The sequence below is a fragment of the Curcuma longa genome, chromosome 1 (genome assembly GCF_044706935.1).
Source record: "Curcuma longa cultivar G26 ecotype Majalengka, Jawa Barat chromosome 1, ITB_CL_G26_1.1, whole genome shotgun sequence".
Taxonomy (NCBI): Eukaryota; Viridiplantae; Streptophyta; class Magnoliopsida; order Zingiberales; family Zingiberaceae; genus Curcuma; species Curcuma longa.
The window spans coordinates 26,396,121-26,424,120 of NC_133861.1; the positions used below are offsets into that span (position 1 = coordinate 26,396,121).

The following is a 28,000-nucleotide window of genomic DNA, read 5'->3' on the forward strand; positions in this document are numbered from 1 at the left end:
ATAAAAAAAATTAGGCAATCAAAGAACATTAACAATCCTAAAACTTATCAAAATCAAATAAGACCATTTTTTTTATTACTAAGATCCTCAGAAATTAACATATGAAATTCTATACATTAACAATGCCACGTTATTAAGATGTATTTTGCAAAACCAAGCTCCATGATTCACCAAGGTACTTCTATAAGGACACCTTATATTACCCATATAATAGAAATACCAAAAGAAACAGTACTCTCATAACAGAAATAAAACTAAATATGAATTTCTCCTAAAAGATAAGATAATTGCAAGAAAAAAGGGTTCAACATCTAACAACAAAGTGTGATCTGACCTACTAACTTGGAGCTTGCTAACATAGATAATCTCTTATTATGTTTACTTACGAACATTTAGTCCATTTACAGCCCTAGCCACATTGAGAATAATCATTCCGTTTAGGGTTTTACAATATTTCTATGAATGACAAACCCTACAACAGAGTACTTACAAGAACACCAAACAGTGTATTGAGATTGCATGGCACCAAACATGATGAATTGTCTATTTAGGATTATACTTGTAAATATAAAGAGTTCAATATCTAACAGTAAAGTGTAACCTGACCTACTAACTTGGTGCCGGTGGGCGTCGAGCTCACAAGTATCATCCTACCATGGTACGCTTTCGACCTCGCTGTCTCACTGTGAAAAGTGGTTTGAGATAACAAGTAATTGTGAGGACATGAACATGTAAATTGGAAGAATTATAGTAAGCGTTCACCTTGAGCTAGCTTGTTCATCGTGGATGACCACTGCTTAGAAGACTTTCTATAGGCAGACAGTATTTTTTCCATCTGTATAGGCAAAACAACCAACATGTAAATCATCTAAGTAAGGTACTTGGCACAAATCTCTAATAAGAATGATACAGTTTGAATGCTGGATCACATTATACCAGTACAACTCCGATTCTTACTTAATTAAATTATTAATAATATAATTAATCTTAACTTGTATATATTATATCTTTTATTTAATTTTTTTATTAAAATTAATTAGTTATTTAATTATTAATTGATAAATTTGATCACCTCAATGTTTAAAGTTAAAAATCTTACAAATAATTAAATTGTAATCTTTTTTATGTTTAGTCATATGTAAATTATATAGTTCTTTTGCTTTATAATCTATTTAACTTTTGCAGCTAAATCACATTAATGAGCAATGAGAAAATGATACCTTTCATGATTTTCTACAAATTGGGATAATTTTGCTTTTGAATTATATAACATTATGGGAATTTCAAATTTAAAGGTGCAAAAGGCTATAATTGTTAACGATATAATTTTATTTGAAATGAATATATATTTTTATGGGATAATGTAATTATACTTAAATGAAGAAAAGTCTTGGCACAACGGTAAAATTATTTTCATGTGATGAGCTACAAAAATAGTCTTTTGCAATGCAATGTAAAATTATATTTAATAAACCCAATATGGTCCGACCATCCTCAGGACTCCACATTATGTAATTGTATTTAAAATTTATTCATAAGTATTTGACATGAAATTTTAACATTAACTCTCCTAATAAATCTCTTTGTTTCTTGTGTTTTGTTTGATAAAAGATAAATAAAATACTTGAATTGAATGTTGTGAAATGTATTATCTGATTTTAATTTAATTTAATTTAATTTTTAACTATAACTATTTTAATGGACAAAAAAATAAAGATATGTAAATTTTTCAAAATTTGGAAAATAAAATATTTATATTTTAGGTTAACAATAGATTTTAAATTTCTTAATTAAATTTATTTTATATAAATAAAAAACATAAAATTCGACTAAATCAAATTTGAAAATTTTAAATTCATGTTTTTTTAATAAAATTAAATCCAAATTTAGAAACTTTATAATTTTAAATTGAATTTTATAGAGTTTTGCTTAAAATAATCTGATCTATTCATTAGACACATAATGATTGTTTTTTATGAAACCTAACTTAAACTAATTACCGATATGAAAAAATGGATTATTAGTGCACTCATGTCCTAAATAGTCTAGTGTGATTTTGGATTTTGATGTTTGGGCAAAAGATTTATGTTAGATCTTTGGCTTATGATTTGATATATGTTTAATTGTGCAGGGAATTGCAATAGCGCATATGGAACTTGAAGAATAACTCGACGAGGTCAAGTGATGATGGATAATGGTTTGGCATGACCAAGGTGGCATTCAATGACTTAGAGGTCTATGGATATTGAAGAAGATAGTACGAGGCAATCGAGAGACCCTAGAATTATTGAGGTGCTGTTGAAGCATCTCTGAAGCATGATTTAGCACAGCCAAATTGGATGATTGGTGGCTCAAGGTCCGAAGAGATCGGGAGAAGATTGCACAAAGTGATTAATGGACCATAGGACAATAAGCATCGAGGTGCAATGAGGACGACAATCAGAGAAGATAAACTACGTAGCCAAAGCATGAAGGATGACATGTGGAGGAGTAAAGACTAGGGGCATACAAGGGACGAGAAGTCATAGCCTTGGAGCAAAGTTAAGTTACGATAGTAGGACTCCATGATGAGTTGTGAGAGTTGAGTGACGTGTAAGCAAGGATAATAGTTGAATTCAACTTCAGCAGACTCGAGCATTAGGATGATTGTAGCTGGAAATCATTTGGTGGATGAGTCAATTGATGAAAAGATTCAGTGGACTAAGAAACCTAGAACCCCAAAGAGTGTTCTATGTTTTGGTTTGGATCAGTCAACTTCGATGGTTGAGCTGATTGGAAAGTCTAGTCAGCCCATAGCGCCAGTGAACATAATATTTCTATTTAAAAGAGGAGTGACTGGGCAGTCTACAAATGGAGGGTAAGGGTGCAACACAACGATTTGATACTCAATGGCTACTAAACAATAAACATCAGTTAATGAATGATGGGTGCAAACTAGTCACTGATTGATTAGATTATAGCAAGAGGTCTCAAAATAGTGCATTAAGTTTAATGCAACCCAAAACAAGTCAAATGAACATGAATTTTTCATATACTGAACCAAATCTAAATTCTCAAAGGAAACCATTGAGAATGGTTCCTCAAGGAACACAAAAAAACTTTCTTTGATTTGGTTTCAATTTTCAGTTGAAACCAAATAATGGGCACCTTTAATCCACCGTGCTCTTTCTCCTTCCTCACCTTTTTTCCCTCCATTTTTCACCCCCTGTCTACTCCTTTTTCTTGCAGTTCCTTCCCTTCTACCTTGATTATCTGCCACCTCAACCAAGCTGAGCTGAGCTTGTTGGATTTCATTAACCTTAACTTGAACATATTGTCCAGCTCAAGCCAACCTATAGTAATAGATCAAGCTAGGTGAGCTCTTAAACAAATGAGCTTAAACCTTATTGAGATGTTCAGACTAATCTCTAGCTCTAACTAAAGTGAACGGCACCTTGCACACCGGAAGAGGATCAGTATATAATAGCAGTAAGGTACCTCCTGAGTGTCGTTGTGGGGTTAACCATCAGTGGGATTCAGAGGTAGGACTCTGAGTAACCTTCCCTGAACCCAAATTTTGTTACCTTGCACTTATTATTCATCTGCCAGATAAGGTCCTTAAACAATGTAGAGGTACTATTACGACTTACTAAAAGGCACTCTAGTCATATGATCATTTGCAAAGAGTTATCATCCATTAATACAAGGATTGGATGGAAAACTAATTACAGTTTTGATTTGCCTCCAAATAGAGATGTCGAAAGAAATTTGTTATGTTGGAAAGGAAAGACGAATTTGTTTTGATACACAGATCAAGAAAAGAAAAGTTAAGAGACAGAGAAGCAGGAAAAAGTCATCAGGGATAAGATGGTATCGGAAAACTGTTACATGTGACCTAATATTTAAACAAACAGATTAACTTTCATGAACATAAAACAATCAACTTACCACGTTTCCACATGAAGAATGCATGGATAACAAAGCTCTCTCTAACACATATAGATCAACTGCTTTATCTTCAGGAAGAGTTGATGTGAAACTCAGACCAAAGTCTATAAGAACCTGTGCCGAGAAAAAGTACCAACAAGAATGATCATCGTATTGAAGTGAAAATTTTACAAAATTGCATATACATCAATAATTAACATATTGATGGACATAAAATACTTCCTACGTCAGCAACTTCAAAAAAGTAAATGCAACATGAATTGTTTAAGGCTTACCAACTGATTAGTCTCTCTCCTAATAATCATATTTGAAGTGGTCAAATCACCATGGATAAGACCCCCATCATGCATTTTTCCCATTGCAGTTCCTATCTGTATGGCAATATCGTCTAGTTGTTCTTCAACAATACCATTTGATCCAAAATCTAATAGGATCTCCTTCACAGAGAGCCCATCCACGTATTCAAATGTCTGAGTATGCAGAATTGGATCGACAGCATATAATACTGGAGTGGGGATGCCAAGACGTCTGGCTTTTGTCATGCAGCGAACTTCCTATAACAAAAAATACAGTTAACTGACCATTTTGTCACATACTCATATCTCATAGTGCAACCTCTCAGAATGCCAAAATTGGATAAATCTGAGTGGATCAGCAGACCAGTTGTGATCAATATTGACCAAAAGAAATTCTAAAAATGCTCAATAAAAGTCAGTAATTTTTGATATGTTAGATCTTGGAAGTTACACTAAATAGCTACCTCTGTTAATTGAAGGCATTCAGGATAATAAAGGATGTGTGTAAGTAAACAAACCATGTTCAAGCGCTTCACTGTCAACTTTGCATCAAGTAAGGGGTGCCTATATTTCTTGGAGAAACGTTGTTTCACAATTGACAAACGACCCACAAAAGTTGACTTGAACACCCTCTGAAAAGAGCTAATACGCATCAGATATTATATAAACACAAAAATATAATGCACAAAGTGCACTAGTACTGACAGCTTCTGCCCCCTGTTTCACAAGGGAACCAAAGGCTTCATTTTCAACTGCCTGAATGTCCATATCCATAATACACAAGACTGGAAGACCTGATGATAACAAAGAATAAGATATAAGTGAACTTATTGTTGGTTGGTCCAAATAAGTTGATTCACATGCCATTCAACACAAGTTGTCATTTCAGCACTGATCCAAAGAACATAAATTGTGATGAAATGTTTCATTTATTGATTTTCAGAATGAGCATTTGTCATTAGGGGGGGAGCCAAATGGATGAATAAGAAGGCGAACCTCACAGATAAGAATAAAACATCACTAAGAGAATAAAGGTATTAACCCAAAAATCGTTTGATATATGGAATTATATGTGGTTTCTTTCAAAATGACAATAACACTTGTGCTATTCCTCATAAAATAATAAATGACTTAATAAAACTAATTGATTTTTTCTAAAAATCAATTCAACTATTCTAAAAATTCCTAACTATTTCTAGAAATATAACCGAGTTAAAAAATTTTGATGACTTAGACAACTTTTAATCTTTTCAATGATATTTTAAATAGGTTTAAAATCCTAGGTGCATTAAAGCGTCGTGTTGTATATAAGTGCAAAGTGGAGGCACCATAAATGTACAATAATTATTATTTTTTAGAAAAATAATTTAATGCTTTCCTAGACACAGGATAATGTGATTATGAATTTCTGCACATGTTATTCCATAATTTAAAAGGTGTTTAAAGAATAATAACTATTAAATTTCTAAAATAGTCTGTTCTAGTCCTCATATGAATATAGTGTGGTTAATATATCTCACTACTAAAATTTAGATCTCACTAATATCTAGTAATAGTTATAGTGTTTTTACTTATCATGCCTATTTAAATATTAATAATTATAATTATAAAAAAAACAATGCAACAATATAATGCAGGAAAAAATATTGTGAGGTGGAACTATTGGCAACTTCAACGTATGCTAAAAATCATCTACGTGTCTAAAGAGGTGTTGACCATAAACCCAACTCGAGTAGAACTCAAAGGCAAACCTCTATGGATAGAGGCTTATCGAGGAGGTCTCGAAAGGAGGAGCATGATCAACATGAACATATGAGATGAATAATCGAGTGAAATGTATTTTGGCTTTTGGATAGAAGTTATTTAGGATAAAGTTGATGAATTTGCTTGAGGTCAAGCAAGATCAATTTTGATTGCAATTGACTAATTAGATCCAACACTATAGTCAATTGTCAACTTGATTGAGAATGAACACTTCTTTGTTTTGGCTTGACCCAATAGACCTGAGTCGACTAATATCTAAGTTTGAATTTGAAATTGACCAAGAACGACCATATAACTTTATATATGCAGGATAAGCTCATGGTAGAGAATATGAGTCGACTAAAACCATTTGGAATCAATTATAACCTTATTAACGGTTTAAAAAAACAAAAGGTTATCTAAGATAATCAACTAATGACATAGTCGTCTGAAAATTGGGTCCAAGTTAAACGTTAAACTAGAGGAGTCGATAAGAATGCGGTTAAGTTGACTAATAAAAAAATTGATATTAGGTTTGAGTTGACTAATTGAGTAATAGCTGTGGTGAATAGGGCTCCAAAATTGATGAATCAATCAACTAGTTGGAATTTTCAATCGACTGTTAGTCATGTGCTTCGTTTTATAAATATCGAGCGAAGGCACTTTGAACATTGAAGTCTTGATCACGTCTATATTGCTCCGTTTTGTGCACCTATTTATTGGTATTCTATGATCTAAAGTGTTTCACTCTAAACCGATGAAGGTTCTTTGATCAAGTTATTTTTATTATAATTTATCTTATACTATATTGTTTATTTGTAAAAACAAAACTAAGAGGTTTCTCCACCTCTTAAAAGGAGAAGTATATTTGATTACTGGATTCACGGAACAAGTCAAAGGTCATAAAATAAAAGCCTAGGGATTTCTAAACCATGTAAAAAGATCCATGTCAACATAATTTATTGTTAATTTTTCTGTTGCATTATTTCTAATAGTTGAACTACTATCATATTGCTACTAAGCCCTTGCATTTGCAAGAGCAGCGAGAGATTTGAAATTACATATTACGTCTATTCATCCCCTTTCTAGATGCACAACACTCGTCCTCTACAACAAAAGCTATACCTTTCTTCTTTTTTCCTTTTTTTTCATTTAGGTTAGATTGTTAATGCAGTCCTATTTCACAGAAGAAGCCATCCAATTTAATGGTAGATAAGTCAAAAGATGTCTTACCATTGATGTCCAAAGGTGAGTTATAGGGGATGATTTTAAAATATACCTGATTTTGTTAACGTGCAAAACTATGGCTCGATGAACCAGACATGTATATGGTTAATCATTTTTCTATCCTTCATTTGGAATATTTGGAATTCTTGCAGTTGCTCGATGAGGAGGTATGAGTTTGATGTACCTTCATGAAGTTCAAGAAGCTTATCCATTAGATCCTTAGCATTATTAAAGGGCTCAACTAATTTAGAGAAGGCCCACAATGCAAAACAAGAATAGCTTTTGTGTTTACTTGTGCCTCCTTTGCTTAATTCATCCATAGCTTGTATAGCAGAGGTTCTTCGAGCTCATCAATGGGAGTTGTCCATGACAATTCAATTCTTGAATTATGCCATTAAGAAATATTGCATTATAGATTTCAAATATGAAAAGTTTGCCTATCAAAGAATACAAGTCGAGAACAAAGGTTGAGCCATGTTGTAACCCTCTTACAGCATCATTTATAAAATAAAAGTTTAATTCTACTATGTCGATTGTAAGTCCACTAAAAGCTAAAACAATTCTGATTCAACTTGTTGAGAACATCATGCGTTTAAAAGAAGATTGATAGATGCAACCTTCAAATTTCTTTTGTTGCTCTTGTAAATGCAGGGACTTAGTCAACTTTCTGCGTCATCAGTCAATTCATTTGAATAGATTTGGGACCGATCTTCCGACAATTGACATTAGTCAACTATCTATACCATCAGTCGACTATCTATATCATTAGTTAACTCATTTGGATACATCTTTAATATTTTCACCATTGTCAGAATTTTAATTGACTTGAAATACTTTCAATCGACTCATATCCTATACCACAAGCTTCTTTGGCACAAAAAAGTCATCTAAGTGTTCCTAGTCAATTTCAAATTCAAAGTTAGATATAAGTCAGCTTAACAATCAACTTAGGCAACTTCAGTTAACTATTTGACCATTTTAGTAGACTCAAGTCAAAATATAGTGAGCTCAAGCAGAGAGAGCTCTAACCGTGCAAGCATGTGTAGCTCAGACCGTGCCAAGCACAGGCAGCTCGGACCATCCTAAGCATAGGCTATAGGATCAGATTGGACTGGCTAGAGGGCGATGAATAGACGGTTAAGAGAATAGCACTCGTCTTAAAAAAATTTGGTTGCAACTGGATCGTTGCTTCCAAAACAGTTAGCGCTCAATTAAAAACTCTTTTTGACGGAGAAGCCTTTACAATTGTAGACTTAGAGAGACAATTACAAAAGTAATTGATGATCTGAGTTCTTAAACTCTAAGTCTTATTTATAGACCAACAGAATAGATCTGGATCGTTAATCGTAGATGAACTTTCTCTTGGTCGTTGATCCGATCCTAACCGTTGATTGGAAATAACCTTAAATCTCGAGCGTTGATTAAATAAGAATAAACTTTATATTTAATAAAAGATAAAGAGAATTATTCTTAATAAAAATTAAGTATTTATCATTTATATGATAAAAGATAAAATTGGTCAAAGATCAATGGTCAAAAGTGAATAATCAAAGTCAACTATCAAAAGGTCAACGGTCAAACTTCCAACTTGACCAGCCTCCAACTTTGGTCAAGCCTAGTCCAAATCAAGTGTTGACTTAGTCAAAGTCAGCTCGCCAATGGTCAAACTTCAAACTTGGTCAGTCTCCAACTTTGGTCAAGTCAAGTGTTGACTTAGTCAAAGTCACCTCAGTTGACTTGGTCAAAGTCAATCTGACTTTTTGTAGGTAGATCTTCGGGTGATTTCTGGCCAACCAGAGTTAGGCTCACCCGAACCCGACTCCGACCTTTCGCCCCTCGAGCGTGCTTCCTCCTGGCTTCTCGTCCCTCGGACGTCACACACATCCTTCTCGCTCCACCGGCGTACTCTTCCATCGCTTCCGCATCCCTCGAATTGCACCCAGCCTGTCGGCTCACTTCCCCGTGCAACCCTTCTCGTCCGCTACGTCTTACGCTCGACTTCCTCCGTACCTAAGTTCCTGCACATTTAGCAAAGGATTGCTTACGTGATTCGAACCCGTGACCACCATGTCTCACAGCAACAACTGTACTGTTGCGTCAAGGCTCCCTTCGTATATATTGAACGAACATAAACAAATTATTAGCAAGCCAAATATCAATCTTGCTCACGAATGTTTGGTTCACTTACAACCCTAGTGACACTCCCTCTGCATGTATGGATGGGATACTTGACTTGATTGGCTTAATCCTCCCACCACATGCAGTAATAGCACAAGTGTTCACGGACTTGCTCACATGGTTAGCGCAGGGCAGTTGGTTACAATGAGGTCTTGGGTTTGAACCCTCCCCTGCGCTAGCCATGATGAGAAAAGGCCAAAATGGTCGTCCGTGATTTACTCCCTCTAGACACTTGTGGGGTCGGGACCAAGGGGCCGCTAAGGTGGCGGATCCACCTTTATGATTACAACAAGTGGGATTCAACTCCTTGACCAGATACTTTGATACCTAGTTAAAGTTAATTGGCTAGCTACTTATCCCAAAACACAAGGGTTTAGAAAAGAAACCGATCTATATTTATTTGTTAACATAAAAACAATAGGTATATCAGTACAGTGCATTTATGCTTGTAGATATTAACCTTGCAGAAATGGTTCTAATACTTAATAAATATATATAGTCATGAATTTAGCTATCATTTAATGAAAACTTGATTCCTAGAAAAATAAATTCAAATTTTAATATATTTGAACTAAACAATACAAGAACCCGAAAAATATGAGATTCAATCAATGCAATTTATCTAACATATTTAACCATTAATTCATTTATGGCAGCTTTTTTTCTTTAACAACGTAAAAAAAAAATAAAAACGAAAAGAGAGAAAGACAAACAGACAGAAATTCTCCTAAACTTTGAAGTTTGACCAACGAAGTCATGACTCAGATATTCAAACGAACATAAACTTGCGCAATTCCAAAATCAAATGGCATCCATTGACAAATCACAACATAATCTTTTTTTTTATGGGATCCATTGAATCAACGACCAAAAATCCAAAATACAGATTACAAACTATAGTGAAAAGAATTATACCAAAGTTAGGCGGCAAACCCCAGCAGCGACTCCGACAGGGGCAAACGGACTCTCCGGTGGCCAGAAACAATTTTCGGCGACGGAGAGCGCTCCGCAGTAACTTCGGCGCTCCGGCAGCAACTTCACAAGTCACCGGCCTTGGACAGCGATCTCCGCCAACAACTTCACAAGTCGCTCGCCATGGAAGACAAGCTCTGGCAGGGAGAAGCCGACGAGGGAGAGGAAACCCAATCGGGCGACGCCGATATCGGGAGAGGAAAACGTCGCGTTCGATCGCTCACGGGAAGAAAGCTGCGGCTCAAATTAGGTTTTCTTCGCTCACTGTAGCATAAAAGATGAGATGGGTTATAATAAATGGATGGTTGTGATTAAATTTAATTTTAATCTTACTTATTCGTTCTTTTTTTAAATTATATTTCATATACCATTTCTTTTATTTGATATAGATCGTATTCAAAATTCTATTTCTTAATTTAATAATCAAAATTCATACAATTTAAGTTTGATTCAAAATTATATTGATTGAATTTGATTCAAAACTAAATTATTTAATTTAATAATTAAAACATCTTCAATTAAAATCAAATTAATTTAATTTATTTCATCTTGATCAGATAAAGTCCATAAAAACAATAGAATAATTAAAACATCTTCGAAAGCGATGAAGGACTTTATCTGATAAAGATGAAATAAACTAAATTAATTTGATTTTAATTGAAGATGTTTTAATTATTAAATTAAATAATTTAGTTTTAATCAAATTCAATCAATATAATTTTGAATCAAACTTAAATTGTATGAATTTTGATTATTAAATTAAGAAATAGAATTTTGAATACGATCTATATCAAATAAAAGAAATGGTATATGAAATATAATTTAAAAAAAGAACAAATAAGTAAGATTAAAATTAAATTTAATCACAACCATCCATTTATTATAACCCATCTCATCTTTTATGCTACAGTGAGCGAAGAAAACCTAATTTGAGCCGCAGCTTTCTTCCCGTGAGCGATCTCGAGCGCGATGTTTTCACCTCCCGATATCGGCGTCGCCCGATCGGGTTTCCTCTCCCTCGCCAGCTTCTCCCTGCCAGAGCTTGTCTTCCATGGCGAGCGACTTGTGAAGTTGTTGGCGGAGATCGCTGTCCAAGGCCGACGACTTGTGAAGTTGTTGCCGGAGCGTCGGAGTTACTGCGGAGCGCTCTCCGTCGCCGAAAATTTTTTCCAGCCACCGGAGAGTCCGTTTGCCCCTGTTGGAGTCCTGTCGGAGTCGCTGCTGGGGTTTGCTGCGTAACTTTGGTATAATTCTTTTCACTATAGTTTGTAATCTGTATTTTGGATTTTTGGTCGTTGATTCAATGGATTCCATAAAAAAAAAGATTATGTTGTGATTTGTCAACGGATGTCATTTGATTTTGGAATTGCGCAAGTTCATGTTCGTTTGAATATCTGAGTCACGGCTTCGTTTGGTCAAACTTCAACGTTTAGGAGAATTTCTGTCTGTCTGTCTCTCTTTTCATTTTTACTATTTTTTTTACGTTGTTAAAGAAAAAAAAGCTGCCATAAATGAATTAATGGTTAAATATGTTAGATAAATTGCATTGATTGAATCTCATATTTTTCGGGTTCTTGTATTGTTTAGTTCAAATATATTAAAATTTGAATTTATTTTTCTAGGAATCAAGTTTTCATTAAATGATAGCTAAATTCATGACTATATATATTTATTAAGTATTAGAACCATTTCTGCAAGGTTAATATCTACAAGCATAAATGCACTGTACTGATATACCTATTGTTTTTATGTTAACAAATAAATATAGATCGGTTCCTTTTCTAAACCCTTGTGTTTTGGGATAAGTAGCTAGCCAATTAACTTTAACTAGGTATCAAAGTAGTTGGTCAAGGAGTTGAATCCCACTTGTTGTAATCATAAAGGTGGATCCGCCACCTTAGCGGCCCCTTGGTCCCGGCCCCACAAGTGTCTAGAGGGGGTAAATCACGGACGGCCATTTTGGCCTTTTCTCATCATGGCTAGCGCAGGGGAGGGTTCAAACCCAAGACCTCATTGTAATCAACTGCCCTACGCTAACCATGTGAGCAAGCCCGTGAGGGCAATTGAATCCCACTTGTGCTATTACTGCATGTGGTGGATTAAGCCAATCAAGTCAAGTATCCCATCCATACATGCAGAGGGAGTGTCACTAGGGTTGTAAGTGAACCAAACATTCGTGAGCAAGATTGATATTTGGCTTGCTAATAATTTGTTTATGTTCGTTCAATATATACGAAGGGGAGCCTTGACGCAACAGTAAAGTTGTTGCTGTGAGACTTGGTGGTCACGGGTTCGAATCACGTAAGCAGCCTTTTGCAATGCAAGATAAGGTTATGTACAATAGACCCTTTCTGGGACTGCATTGGTAGAAGCTTCATTAATCGGGCTGTCATTTTTTTTTTCAATAGATATAAAATCAATTAAATAAACAAGGTTGAATAACTCATTAAATTAAATAGTAAACTTGAATTTATATGTGTTCAGTTTGTTAATCTTCATGAACATATATTATGAACTGATTATGAATAATATTCATGAACAATAAACTCCGCCTGTGATAAGTTTACCTTATCATTGCCGGTCCCAAGCCCGGATAAAGGAGGAGGGTTGCGTTAGGTTGCCAGCCAGCGTTAAACTAAGGCAAACACTATGAATGGATCCATTATACAATTGTGTTAATGCTAGGATGTTCCCCGGAAGGAACGCGTTGCAATGTCCGACTGTAACGTCTCGGCAAGGACCGCTACATCTCCATGAGAACTTGGGTGTAGTGTTAAATGAGCAAAAGTTCTCACACCATAGGTTGGGTAAGAATAAAGATTATAGGAAAATTAATAGTCTAAGATTTGGAACATGGAATATAGAAACCCTTATTGGTAAAACAATGGAGATAGTAGATACGATGATTAGGAGAAGAATTAATATTTTGTGTGTACAAGAGACAAAATGGGTAGGCGAAAAGGCAAAGTTGATAGAGAACTCGGGTTTCAAGTTATGGTACACAGGAAAGAGTAAAACAAGAAATGGAGTTGGTGTTATTGTAGATAGTTCGTTAAAGGATGAAGTTGTAGGAGTAAATAGAAAGGGGGATAGAATTATAGCTCTCAAAATAGTAGTGGAGAAAGACATTATGAATGTAATTAGTGTATATGCACCTCAAGCAGGATTAGATGAAAATACCAAATCAAGGTTTTGGGATGACCTAGATGAAGTATTACAAAATATTCCATCAAATGAAATGATTTTAATAGGAGGTGATCTAAATGGACATGTTGGAGTGAAAAATGAGGAATATGAGAGGGTGCATGGGGATTATGGGTTTGGAACAAGAAATGAGGAAGGTAAAGCTATATTGGATTTTGCGACAGCATATGACCTTATACTAGCTAATACATTTTTTAAGAAAAGAGAAGAACACTTGATCACATTTAAAAGCGGGAATAATAAATCGCAAATTGACTTTCTTATGGTTAGGAAGAGGGATAGAAAGATTTGTAAAGATTGTAAGGTTATTCCTGGAGAAAGTTTAACTACCCAACATCGGTTAGTAGTATTGGATATACGTCTTAAGCATAATATCCATAAAAAGAAAATATACACTACTCCTAGAATTAAGTGGTGGAAGTTGAAGGATGAGAAACAGAACATATTTAAGGAGAAGGTAGAAGGACAAGTATTAGGTGAAATAGACGGTGACCCTACTACGACATGGGATAAGATGATATCAAAAGTTGAAAATAATAGCCAAGAGTATACTCGGCGAGTCAAAGGGGCATGTACCACCAGGTAAAGAATCTTGGTGGTGGAATGAGAAAGTACAGGAAAAAGTGAAGGAAAAACGAATAGCCTATAAGAAATTATATATTTGCAAAAATGAAGAAAATTAAAAAAAATATACATTAGCTAAGAAAGAGGCTAAAAAAACAGTGAATGAAACTAAAAATACAACTTTTGAGCAGAAGGAGAAAAAGACATTTATAAAATAGCTAAAGTAAGAAAGAGGAAAACAAAAGATATTAGCCAAATAAGATGTATTAAAGATGAATGCAATAAGGTATTAGTAAATGATGGAGAAATAAAAGAGCGGTGGAAGAGGTATTTTCATCAACTTTTTAATGAAGGTGTAGGTGATCAACTTAACTTAGGTAATTTAAGCAGATCAAATGAGTATAGAAATTTAAATTTTTACCGTAGAATTCAAATTTCAGAAGTAGAACAAGTTTTAAACGGAATGAAAAATGGAAAAGCCGTTGGACCAGATGATATCCCGATAGAGGTATGGAAGTGCCTAGGGAAACAAGGTATTGAATGGCTTACAAAATTATTTAATATGGTATTGAAAACAAAAAAAATGTCGGATCAATGGAGAGTAAGTACTCTAATTCCCTTATATAAGAATAAGGGGGACGTACAAAATTGTGTAAATTATAGGGGCATTAAATTAATGAGTCATACCATGAAACTTTGGGAAAGAGAAATAGAAAAACGATTAAGGAAAGAGACTATGGTCACCGAAAATCAATTTGGGTTTATGCCTGGTAGGTCAACAATAGAAGTTATACATCTTCTCAGGCAACTAATTGAAAAGTATCGGGAGCAAAAGCAAAATCTACATATGGTATTTGTTGATTTAGAAAAAACTTATGATAGAGTCCCAAGGGAAATTATATGGAGAATTCTAGAAAAGAGAGGTGTTAGCGTAGTATATATTGACCTAATTAAGGATATGTATGAGAAAGTAACGACTAGAGTGAAGACTTCAGACGGATTAATTGAAGCATTTTCAATAAAGATAGGGTTACATCAAGGGTCAGCTCTAAGTCCTTATCTTTTTACACTAATCATAGATGAACTTACTGGACACATTCAAGATACCGTACCGTGGTGCATGTTGTTTGCAGATGATATTGTGTTGGTAGATGAGACACGTGAGGGAGTAAATGCTAAATTAGAATCTTGGCGAGAAACACTAGAAGAGAAAGGTTTTATGCTTAGTAGAGTAAAGACAGAATATATGGAATTTAAATTTAGCAATATTGAACGTAATGAGACAAGTATTAAAATAGGAGATGGTGAGTTGTCTGGAACTGAGAGTTTTAAATATTTAGGATCATATTTGCAAGCCGATGGAGGGATTGAGAGAGATGTCTTACATAGAATACAAACAGGATGGTTGAAGTGGAGGAGGGCATCAGGTGTTTTATGTGATCGTAAAGTGCCTCTAAAACTTAAAGGAAAGTTCTATAAAACGACAGTTAGACCTGCCATGTTATATGGCGCTGAATGTTGGGCTATGACTCGAGCACATGAGCAAAAGATGAGAGTTGCGGAGATGAGGATGTTAAGATGGATGTGTGGACATACGAAGATGGACAGAATAAGAAATGAGAGCATTAGAGAGAAAGTTGGAGTTGCATCTATTGAGGAAAAACTCCGTGAGACACGTTTAAGGTGGTACGGACATGTACTTAGACGACCGATAAATGCTCCAGTTAGGCGGTGTGAAACTATGACAAATACGCACATCAAACGAGGACGAGGTAGACCAAAAAAGACTTGGTTTGCAACAATAAAACAAGATAAAATTTATTTAAATATAAATGATATAATAGGAGATAGAGCTCAATGGCGTAGAAGGATCCATATAGCCGACCCCACTTAGTGGGATAAGGCTTGGTTGTTGTTGTTGTTGTTGTATTCATGAACAATAATTAGGCGGAAAGTTCGTAAACCATGTTCATCAACAAGACTCTTATTATACTTGTAAATAAATAAACTTTCTATATGAACAAACATGCTTGCAATATCAACCAGATTAGCTTAAAAATGTAATATCAAACAAGCTTGAATTAAGAGCTTGATGACATCTAAACGAATCAAGTTTAAACTATGCTCAAACCAAGTTCGAACCAAGCACAAAAAAGAAACCGCACCAAGCTTCTTGAATAACTAGTTAACGACTTGGTTCATTTTAGGTTTATCTTGGCTTGACTCAGCTACCTTATCAAACAAAGTTGAACAACACAAATCTTGGCTCTAAGTGTCACCGTCATATGAAGGGCGAATGTTAATATATAATATAAATTTGGACTCTTTCCTAACATATAAACGCATATTGTGGCACACTATCCCAAGAGTAAGACCAAGTTGTCGACCAACTCAACGACTAACTGATTTGGTTCCATCTTGAACATCTCGAAGGTATGGAACTCCTGTCATGGAAAGAAGACTCATACATGACTTCCCAAAGGAACCACTACCTGAAAGCTAGTGCAAGAAAGAATTGTTTTTGAAATCCTTCTCAGGTGGAAGTGATGGAAGTACTTCTCATATTAGCAGACCTTGCCCTGAAAGCTGAAGGCAAGGAAAGTGCAAGCTAGAAAGTGAGTTTCTTTTCTGATGTATACTCAATCTCTGGGAGGAGGAAACTCCCCCTTTTTGAATTGGTTCCGAGCTCCTAGATCTTAATTAGACTGAGTGTGTTAATTTACTGTTTGGTATGCAATTAAACCAACTAATCCACTAGTGACCTATAGCTTTCCGGTTTGATTTTCAGTTTGGTTTTGAAAACACTTCTTGGCACCATACTAGCAGTTGAGAAGTGTGCACTTCACAACCAAGTTGGTCAAGTCATCATTCGCCAAGGAAACTTTCTTCCCTACAAGACACTTCAGGTACCATGCTGCTCTCCATTTTGGGGGTCACATGTTTAGTTCCCACTTTAATGTTTTCCTCCTATACGTTGATCATCACTTTGTTGAGAGTATATTTTCAGTAGATTAGAGCTTGTGATAGAGAAAAACTTCTAATTATATTTTATACAAAGGATGGACAATTTGATGGAGGGAATTGAAATGAACACATCGTAACTTAAAAGTACTTTATCAGTATCAAGTGAACGCCTCGATCCCAACAAGTGGTATCAGAGCGGGTTACCTCCGGAAGAATCAACGCTCAACCGGAATCATTAATGGCGTTTCAAGAGGGATACAGCACCGCACGACTGCCCTACTTCGATGGCAACGACTTTGCGTATTGGAAAGGTAGGATGGAATACTATTTGATGAACGACATTGACATTTGGTTTAGTATTATAGACGAATTCGAGAAACCCAAGGATGCATCTGAAGCGCCTCTTCTCACAAAAGAATGGTCCAAAGATATATGCAAGAAGGCACAAGCGAATGCGGAAGTCACGACTACACTGCAGTGTGGACTTTTAAAGGAGCAACTAAGCAAAGTGGGTCCTTTCAATTCGTCCAAGGAGCTTTGGGAGAAGCTTATCGAATTGAATAAAGGATCGAGCGAATCGAGACGAGCCAAGAGGGATCTCTTGGTAGGTCAACTACAATCCTTCGCAATGAAGACCAACGAAAATGTGAGCCACATGCACGGACGGTTCAAGGAGATTGTAAACGGGCTCCACATCATAGGAGAAAAGATCGACAATCGTGACCTAGTGAGGTTTGTCTTACAAGCTTTTCTTCGAACCACTCTATGTGCATCAATGGTCAATGCTTATAAGGTATCAAGGGACTTGTCTAATGTAAAACTAGATGAATTATTTTGTGAGCTTGAGCTATATGAGCAAGCTAACTTGTCCACGAAAGAGAAAGGTATTGCTTTGTTTGTAGAAAAGAAGGACAAGAAAAAGAAGGAAAAAGAAGAATCATCCGAATTCGAGCAAAAGTCCTCTGATAGTGATGAAGAGATGACCAAAGAGATGACACACTGTTAAAAGGATGACGACCAAAGGCTTTCATCTTTTGAAAACGTTGCAATATTTGCTCATTTTCAATTGTTGAAAAGATATCCTTCTCGATGTATACGACTAGACTGTCATTCATCCACTCGTCTCCCATTCTATTGCGTAAATCAATCTTTATCGTCTTCATTGCAGAAAATACTCTTTCAACGAAAGCAGTCGCAACTGGTAGAACTAATGTTATCTCAATCAGACGATAAACCAATGGATAAGCTTGATTTTTTACAGTTTCAACCATTTTCTAAGACTTCTCAAATCTTTAATTTCAGAAAAATTTGAATCTCGTCGTATATTATGAATGAAATTCTGAAGTTGTTGTTCAATAACTATACAATCATTAGTTGAGAAATCCTCAGAATATAAATCACAAAGTCGACCTAGTTTCTGAACATTGAATTCAAAAAAAGAATTTCAACCATTTTGGGGGTTGAATAAGAATTTCAATCATTAGTTGAGAAATCCTCAGGATATAGGTCACTAGTGGGTTAGTTGGTTTAATTGCATACCAAACAGTAAATTAACACACTCAATCTAATTAAGATCTAGGAGCTCGGATCCAATTCAAAAAGGGGGAGTTTCCTCCTCCCAGAGATTGAGTATACATCAGAAAAGGAGCTCACTTTCTAGCTTGCACTTTCCTTGCCTTTAGCTTTCAGGGCAAGGTCTGTTAATATGAGAAGTACTTCCATCACTTCCACCTGAGAAGGATTTCAAAAACAATTCTTTCTTGCACTAGCTTTCAGGTAGTGGTTCTTTTGGGAAGTCATGTATGAGTCTTCTTTCCATGACAGGAGTTCCATACCTTCGAGATGTTCAAGATGGAACCAAATCAGTTAGTTGTTGAGTTGGTCTACAACTCGATCTTACTCTTGGGAAACCTTAGTGTGCCACAATATGCGTTTATATGTTAGGAAAGAGTCCAAATTTATATTATATATTAACATTCGCCCTTCATATGACGGTGACACTTAGAGTTGTAAACGAGTCAAGCCAAGATTTGTGTTGTTCAACTTTGTTTGATAAGGTAGCTGAGTGAAGCCAAGATAAGCCTAAAATGAACCAAGTCGTTAACTAGTTATTCAAGAAGCTTGGTGTGGTTTCTTTTTGTGCTTGGTTCGAACTTGGTTTGAGCATGGTTTAAACTTGATTCGTTTAGATGTCATCAAGCTCTTAATTCAAGCTTGTTTGATATTACATTTTCAAGCTAATCTGGTTGAACTATCCATTCATGTAGAACAAAATTCTTACTGAGAGGCCATTATTATCCTAGCGATAAATTCTCCAAGGGAATGGACAAAACCATGCTCCAAATAAGAATGTGGCACTTCTTTTATTTGTTTAACAAGTTATGGTGGAACCTCACATGAATATTTTGCTACAGAACCAACCGTGCAGTAAGTGTCTGAAATACATTGCGACCAAATCGCATTTGTCTCGGTCATTTGGGGTCGACTACATGGAGCACTAAGCAAGGCGCATCACTAGTAAATGTTCAGAATACCCTAAACATAAAAAAACAATAATAATAATAATTCTTGAACATAACAATTCTTCTATGAGAAACTAGAGAAAAGTTAGATGGCTCAGTCTACAGCAAGATACTCAAGGTTCAGATTGAGAAAGTAAAAGAAGCTAACCAGTTATAATTAATTGTTAATTGAGTTAGATTGTGCGATAAACTAGGCTCACGTGCATATCCTAAGAAAAATATTTGTCATTTCCCCGTAAACGGAAGGAACGATAATATCGAAAAGTAAGCCAATGTCTATGAGGAAGAAAATCAGTGAAGGCTAAATGTTTACCACTCGGAAGTCAAAAGAGCTCCAATTTACTCTCCCCAACGACGATGTCGAATGTGGTGGACGTGGTGGTGGCCGACGCCTTCACGACGTGGTGGTGATCGACGCCTTCACGACGTGGCGGTGCTAAAGCAATCCTAACCCCAACACATGCTATAGAATATATCTTATTGCTCTTTTGGTACAATGAACGATCAATGGTAATCTCACTGCGCTAGCACAACTTAACGTTCTTTACACTACAATCAAGTAACTCCACATCTCTAGCAAACAGAACCAGCTAAAATTAATTGTTAATTGAGTTAGATTGTGTGATAAACTAGGCTCACGTGCATATCCTAAGAAAAAGGTTTGCCTTTTCCCCGTAAACATAAGGAACGATAATATCGCAAAGTAACCCAATGTCTACAAGGAGGAAGAAAATCAGTGAAAGCTAAATGTTTACCACTCGAAAGTCAAGAGCTCCAATTTACTCTCCCGGACGTGGTGGTGGTCGATGCCTTCACGAGGTGGCGTGGGGAGACGATGTAGAAGATGAAGGTCACAATGGTTGTCGCAGGCTTGCTAATCGTCGGCTCACGCCTGCCGATTCGAGCTTGGAGATCAAGGGCAGCCAGACTAGTGGGATTCGAGATTTAGGGTTTATCGCGACGGGGGCGGATGATAACGGCAGAACTGTCAAACGGCTGGCAGGGCAGGCCAACCATCAAGAACCATGGGGGCGGGGACAGACCTGCCCGTCAACATGACAGCGGATTAGAATTCCTCCGATCTATCAATTCAAATCAAGCGGATTGCAGCAGACCAATCTGTAAACATATATATATCTTAAAAATTATTTAAAAAATTAAATTTAAATAAGTTAGGTTGAGATTTTTATATTTGGATTTCGATTAGTCAAGCACACTAGTTTACTGAGTTTTTTATTTTAATTTTATATTTTTAAAAAAATAATTTTTTCTACCTGCGGGCGAATACAAAGTCTGTTACGAGCCGATTCACATGCATTGTAAGCCTAGGCGGGTCAATCCACATGAACTTATTTTAAAATAGGTTGATAAAATTTCAAACCAACCCACTTAAATTGTTTAGTTGGATGGGCCAACCCGACGAGTCTAACCCAAATTGATGGCTCTAAATAACGAGATAGGGGTGTAGGTTTTACAAGATAGGCAGGTCTTTTATTTGACGTCTCTCAGTCATTGGATCGGTGAGTGTTTACCTTGTAACTTGTTATGAGTTTGCAATTGAAATTGATTTCCTCGATCCCTAGGCCAACTCAAATCCGTCTCAGGTCCGTCCGTCTAGATTTTCAACCAACGCGGACAAATTCATTTAGACTAATCAAATAATTAATCCAATACACTTAAATTATTTGACGGAATAAATCAATCTGACATATCCAACATAAATTGGCAATTCTAAATTGAGCTCAAATATGGATTTAAATAAAGAGATCAAGTGTTGAAGTAATCTGAATCGTTCATCTAAGATCAAGGGTGATCTAAACCATCCGTTAAATATCTGATCCATCCAACTCAAGAGAGAGTAGATCACCACCGTTTATAAAGATTTGAAGTCTTGGATTATGATTTGAATTGATCCCAGCCCTAGATCAAAATTTAGAGAATTCTTAGCCGTTGATTGAGATCTAGTTGACTCTAGACCCTTCATTCAGCTCGATCTGATCCTAACCATTCATCTAGATCTAGCCATCTCATTCGCACATTCAGATCTGAAATAATCATAGCCGTTGACGTAGATCTGAGATCAAAGGAAATCAAAGGCTGGGATTGAATTAAGAGTGCTCAACCGATCGCCACCGTCAACTACCAAGGTTTAAGATTTTTTTCTTTCTCAATCATCTACGGTCTTCATCCAATGCCATCACCAAGATCCGATTATGTTCTTCCACAATCCATCACCAACCTTTTTCCATCAGCACCATCAATCTAAGAAGTTCAAGAGGATTTACCTTGCTTATCAGATTCAAACCTCGAGCCTCCACATTAATGATCCAACCACCAATGACCACGCCACGCCTAACCATCATCGCAGCCACCAAGTCAAATTCACCCTCGCCGGAAACCTAGAAGATGCAAGGGTTTCTCCTACGCCTTCAATAGATCTGATAACTCCTTCCCCTCATTAGATCTAGTCTCAATTCTACTCCTGATCATCATCAACCCTCCTATCATCACTACCGAGGCTTGAATAGATCTGATCTGATTGAGAAGAGTTAGGGGATGCCCTGGATTGCATTGTAAGCTTATTTTGATCTATCAAATTCTTCATTGTTAATATGTAATCCTTCCCATTTGATCAAATTGTTAGATGTATGCTTTGTCTTAATTTCTGGTTACATTTAATTTGAATTTGATTTAGACTTTGATTAATTGATCTTGGTTAATGAAATTATCACTATTCATTTTTATCTAATTCAGTAGATTAGATTAAGTTAATTGCATATTTTTCCAATTGCATGAGTTAAGTCGCATTCGTCATTAGTTTTCTTTATTTTCTAATCGATGCATAAGTTAAATGCTTTGTGTTCTTTAGTTCATTGTAATTGTAATTTAGTTTTGGTTAGATTGTCTTTAGCATTTACAGTTTAAAATCCAAACCTAGTTGTGAATAATTTGATCATGATTAGAATTCATCTGCTGTAATTTTTGAGGGACGATTTGAATTATCTTATATTGTATTAGTGTAGAGACGGATTCCAATAATTTTATTTGATTTCATATCACGATAAACACTAGTGTTACCAATCATCAGGAAGTATTTATCTATGGGAGCTAACTATTCACTTTTCTAATATGGATTTTCTTCTCCTATTTGAAAAATCATTTTGCTTATAATACTCACGTGTAGCTGCTAAGTTTGTATCATTTTGCATTTTAATTAAATTTTTCTTTAAACTGTTTGGAGCCGGAATAAGCATCCCTCATCCCTCTTGTTATAGTTTTGTCTTCTCCTAATAAATACTTAAGAATTATATATATAGAGAGAGAGAAATAGAAACTAGATGAAATGAATAATTTCACTTACAGAAGACAATACCACAGCTACATAGCATACAAAAGAGGCAATGTATAAGAGTAATATAAGTGAGCAAATCATTTATGGCGAAGCACCTACCAGAGTCCCAGAGGCTTGTGGATTGCTGGCCATTCTCCAGGATGATTTAAGTGGAAATGAGGAACGAACAGCTGCAAATCCAAATCAGCAGAGAATATGAATTTCCATAGTTAAAATGATCTGAAAAACAAAAATAACGTGGAAGATTGATGCAAATTTTAATGCCAAAATATCATCATTGTTTTGGATTTAATGCAACATTGATTCAGTTAGATTTCTGTAATTTGGTTTTAGAGAGTACTAGTTTCTCAGGGAAAGCCATTTCTAGCAAAAGAGAGGGAATGTCTTTCCTTCACTAGAATAAAAATTTAAGCAACTCTGCAGGATCCTTTCTGAAAATTTCAAACACAACTCTGATCCAACTAGAATTGCAAAGATTTCAGAGGCATTAATTTTTGATAAGTCAATCTACCCATGCCTACTATCCCTCTAAGCATCTATACGAAAAGCTGGCAAAAAGCCCGTGGGAAACTCTGATAGTAGTATAATTGTATGGTTTGGTAGTCATTTGTGTAAAAATTTTTTATCACCGTGAGGTTTCTCATGGAAAGCCATTTCTAGCAAAAGAGAGGAAATGGCTTTCCCTGAGTCCAATAAAAACTTAAACTACTTGGTAGAGCACTTTCCAAATATGCAAAGGATTTCACATACATCAACTCCAATCCAGTTAGGATCTCGAAGATTTCAGAGATGTCATTTTTGGGGAATTCAACCTACCAATGCCTACTATAAAGCATCTACAGGGCAAAGCTAGCAAAAAAAACAGCAGGAGACTATGATAAAAGTATGGTTGTAGGGTTTGTAGTCATTCATGCAAGTTGTTATATCAGCGTGAACTTTCATCGACTGTCTCATCTTCTTTTGCTTCGACATTGTATGTCTTCATTGCATTATCTTGACCATCTTCAAGTTCAAAATGTTGGGAGGTTCCTGGTGAAATCTTTGAGACATCATTGCATAAAATCCTAATAAAAATGAATATAGCAACAAGCCATAGTATACTAAAATTTTAGGAATGGATATATAGACTTCTTCATGCTATTGAGCTTTACACAATGCAAACTTCTTTGTCAAGCTAAAGCCACACAAATATATCTTTGGGCTTTCTGAAATCCCATTCTTAGGTCTAGTTTCTTCATAATGCCATCCATTGTCATTTAACATTGCTTGTTAGTAAATGATGCTGGACACCCTTAGCAGTAAAAATGACAAACCAATTGCCGAGCCTATGCATGATTGAGAAACTATTGACAAAAAACATATCATCCTCAATTGCTCTCCCATTGGCTTTCCTCTTGTCTGAAACAACAAATATTGCCAAAATACAGAAAACTAGTATGCAACAAAAAAAAAAAGCCGAATAACCTCAGCTACAGAAAACATATCATTCACCTTTTACGCTTTGCTACTGTGAAGCAGAAAACGAGATAGTTCACACGAAACAAAGATCGATTAGGAAAAAGCAGAAAACGCACAAAATTGGTAGAAGAAACCACAGCAACTGTGGTCTCATATAACAGAATATGATTTTCGTCACCTCTAGATAAACCTCAGCGAATGGATGTAGGTTCCGGAGATAAAAAAAACCCACACGACAAGGGGACAGTAATGGAGGAAAATGTACCTGTTCCTGGCGAGTCGAGGGGGCGGAGCCGGCGGCAACCGAGGGCCTTGATTCCGTCTCCGATTCGCCCACGCCGTCGGATGGAAGCAGGATGATGGTTTGCGGAGTTAGGTTTGTTCGAGAGACGAAGTTTATTGATATTCCAATTAATTCTGATCGAGGGGCCCAATAATGAAAATTTGGGCCGGCCCATAAACTCGATCTGGATTATATTAACTATGTATTAATTGTGGCATAATGATGTATTATGTTGTGGTTATTTCGATATAAAATTATTTAAAATATTTAAATTAAAATAATTTATATATTATTTTGAATAATCAAAATGTGTATATTTTCTCATTCTTGTCTCAAAATTAAACCGAACTAATATTTTGGTTTGATTTTCAAAAAGGTAGTTTTCAAAATGGCCCTAACATTTATTAGTTTTTTTAAATCCTTCCTGACTTTGGTTAATATCAAAATATCCTTCAGTACTTCTAGTTGCTTGTCAAAGTATTCCCTTTGTAGGGTCAAACTATATTTGTCTATCCTTTTCAAATTACCACCTAATGTATTTATTTGTTAATAACAATAACATGTGATTAAAATTGAGGGCCCTTTGATATTAATTAGAGTATTTAAAAAGTAATACATTTTGAAATATAGGGATAAAATGTTTACATTTCATCATTTATAAAATTTTTTTTAAAAATAATTAAATACTTATAACTAAAATATGACTTAAATTTTTTTCCTTTTTTCTAATGCCTTATTTACTCCTAAACATGGATTAGAAAAAGGACGGTGTTTACTTTGAAGAGTGGATTAGAAAAACGATGAAAGAGTCATCCTATTTATATAGAAAAAAAATAATTAATGGATGGATTTCAAATCTATCAATTAATTATTTTTATCTTTTTTATCGTCCTCTTAAATCGAGTGAAAGCTAGTGGTGAGATAATCTCCTCCATGTCACCACGTGCCACCTCAAAATCTCCCTCACCTTCTCATTAGACTTCATGCAGAAGCACTCCGCCTGCCGCACCAAACATCCAAGCATTGTCATTGCCACTAGCAACCACCTACAATGGGTCGCATGGAGGATCTAGTACGGCCAGCATCTACCGTAGGCGGCACTACATCCACACAAGGGTGGAGCCACGTTACAAACAACCCCGTGCTGAAGCTCGAGGGCTCGACGGCATTGAGAAGGAAAAAAAACTCAAATTTATAGATGGGAGAAAGAAAATTTTAAGAAAATGAACAAAGTAGCTCAGGGTGTCACATTGGAACTCATAGCCTACAGTCGAAGATCAACTTGGATAGCTCTACTAGACTGACTCTGTCATTGCATCTAAATGCTCAGCAGTAGATGTGTCATCATCAATGTCACACTCCGCCACTCACGACATCATCTAGCACAGTTGTTGTTGTGCTTCATACAATGGTGGAGTCAGCTCGGGTGATTTACCCGGGTTGATCCTGGACTATGAGCTACGTCGATACAACACCCCCGGCTATATCTTCTTCGTTCTCTTAAATTTTTCTTTCTTCCGTCGATAAATTCAAATTTTTTTTCCTTCTCAATGTCGTCGGACCCCAGACTATAGCCTGAGTAAGTCACAAGGTGGCTTCGCCCTTGGCTTCATGGCCGCTTCGACATCATCTCGCTCTCCGGCTCCTTCATCCCGACAGTCTCCGCTCCATAAGGATTCCGTTTCCTCTCATCCGTTGTCATTTCCTTCTCTAATATATCCTTTGTCATTTCCTTCTCTAATCTATTTTCCTTCGCCTTCCTCTTCCCTATGATAGTTTTTCACGATTGATTCCTTTGTATTCTTCATCCGCTCTTTGGAGTAAACACAGCATAAAGGACTTCAGCAACAACTATTCTCAAATAACAATGAGAGGTTTGACAACCACAAAAACAACAATGACAGAGCGACAACGATGAGGATGAGAACAACAACACAACAAAATAGTAGCTTAGCTAGCAATGAAGAAAGTGACAATTTGTGACAAGGATAAGAGCAACAACATGTAATGAGGGTACAAACATCAATAGTGTGGATAAAAGTGAATACAAGGATACAAGAAGTAGAGGTGTATTCGTATGTGGTTGACGTACTCAAGATCAACATGAAAGTTAAGTATTTTACCACTGCACCACGTAGTCCATAAAGCACTTTGTATGTTGTATTTAGAGCAACTTTTGTTTTGCATCCAAAATTAATGAAAATGAATAAGAAAAACACACAATGGGTTAAAAATAATACGCTGGATTGCATGATTCTCCTCGCCTAATGTGTTGTTGACGAAAAATGTTTGAAAATAATACGTTGGATCAATTTTCGTCGGTTATTTTAATTTTAAATATAGATGATCTTGCCTTCTAATTCACTTATTAATAAGTTTAAAATATAACTTATACACATTCAAAAGCCGATCTCCATAATATACGTCTCTATTAAAATTTAATAGGGAGATTCAAACTGCTTAGGGAGATTCAAACTGCCCTTGGAATTGCTAAATGGCAGGTTGGCTTCATCCCTAGTTATTCGATACTATTTGTTATGTTTATCTGTAGATAAATTTATGATGATTTGATGACGAAACTTGTCTTTAGTTGTTTATTTCTATCAATTTCATAAATAGTGTTTTCGGTGTGGTGCGGCTTGAGGAGTTTGAGAAGGCTGTCGAATTAAGCCATGGAAGCTTTTCTTCCGAGGGCAATGTAATCACTAGGCATAGGCAATTTGTTTCTGCTATTGGGAATCAAATTTTGCGAGTCGAGAAAGGGCTAAATGATTCACTGATTGAAGAAGGGAAGCAGCCACTGCGTTGGGTTCAATTGAATGAGGAAGAATGAGAAGATCTTGCAGATTTTCTTTCTGGTGTGCCCCGAGATCGACACCGAGCAAACCATGTTGATGGTAGTAGCAGTCTAGGTTCTGCTATGTTAAACAAGGACAAGCAATATGTGATTGAAGCTGAGGCAGAAGAACCTTATGAATAGGAAAATTATGCAGCGACTTCTGAGTTAGAGCAATGTTGTCGCCAAAAGGGGTTGTTAGGTTCGCGGGTATCGATGCTTGTAAAGTTGCCGTTGCCGGTGATGATATAGAAAAAGGGTCACTTGAAGCTAGATCAGAGAGGCTTAGATATAAATTTGGTCAACATGTTGCTTTATGCAATGTTGTATCTACATCGAAGTGGAAACAGCTAATGAACAATATCTGGAAAGCTAAGAATGATGATGATGGCCATCTTTGTCGAATGCATAGATTATCTTATTACCTCGACCTAAAGGGAATAACTCAATTCGCTTAGGTAAATCATATCATTG

The 28,000-nt window shown here is 35.9% G+C and overlaps 1 protein-coding gene and 1 pseudogene across 2 annotated transcripts; one reads left to right on the top strand and one right to left on the bottom strand.

Annotated features, from left to right (window-relative positions):
* Positions 1–350: 350 nt before the first annotated feature.
* On the bottom strand, positions 351–24,765 carry LOC141830163 (uncharacterized). 2 transcript variants are annotated; one of them, XM_074717650.1, is made up of 7 exons: positions 24,673–24,765; positions 4,929–5,017; positions 4,742–4,855; positions 4,203–4,481; positions 3,928–4,041; positions 763–835; positions 351–683 (listed from the first exon to the last, which is right to left on the bottom strand). In XM_074717650.1, the coding sequence occupies exons 2-7, from the start codon at positions 4,995–4,997 to the stop codon at positions 646–648; spliced, it is 687 nt and encodes a 228-aa protein (XP_074573751.1). In that variant the 5' UTR covers positions 4,998–5,017; positions 24,673–24,765; the 3' UTR covers positions 351–645. The 2 variants fall into 2 exon arrangements, with proteins under 2 accessions (XP_074573751.1, XP_074573757.1); XM_074717656.1 differs by lacking the exons at positions 4,742–4,855; positions 4,929–5,017.
* Positions 17,704–27,984, top strand: LOC141827022 (uncharacterized; annotated as a pseudogene).
* Positions 27,985–28,000: the final 16 nt, after the last annotated feature.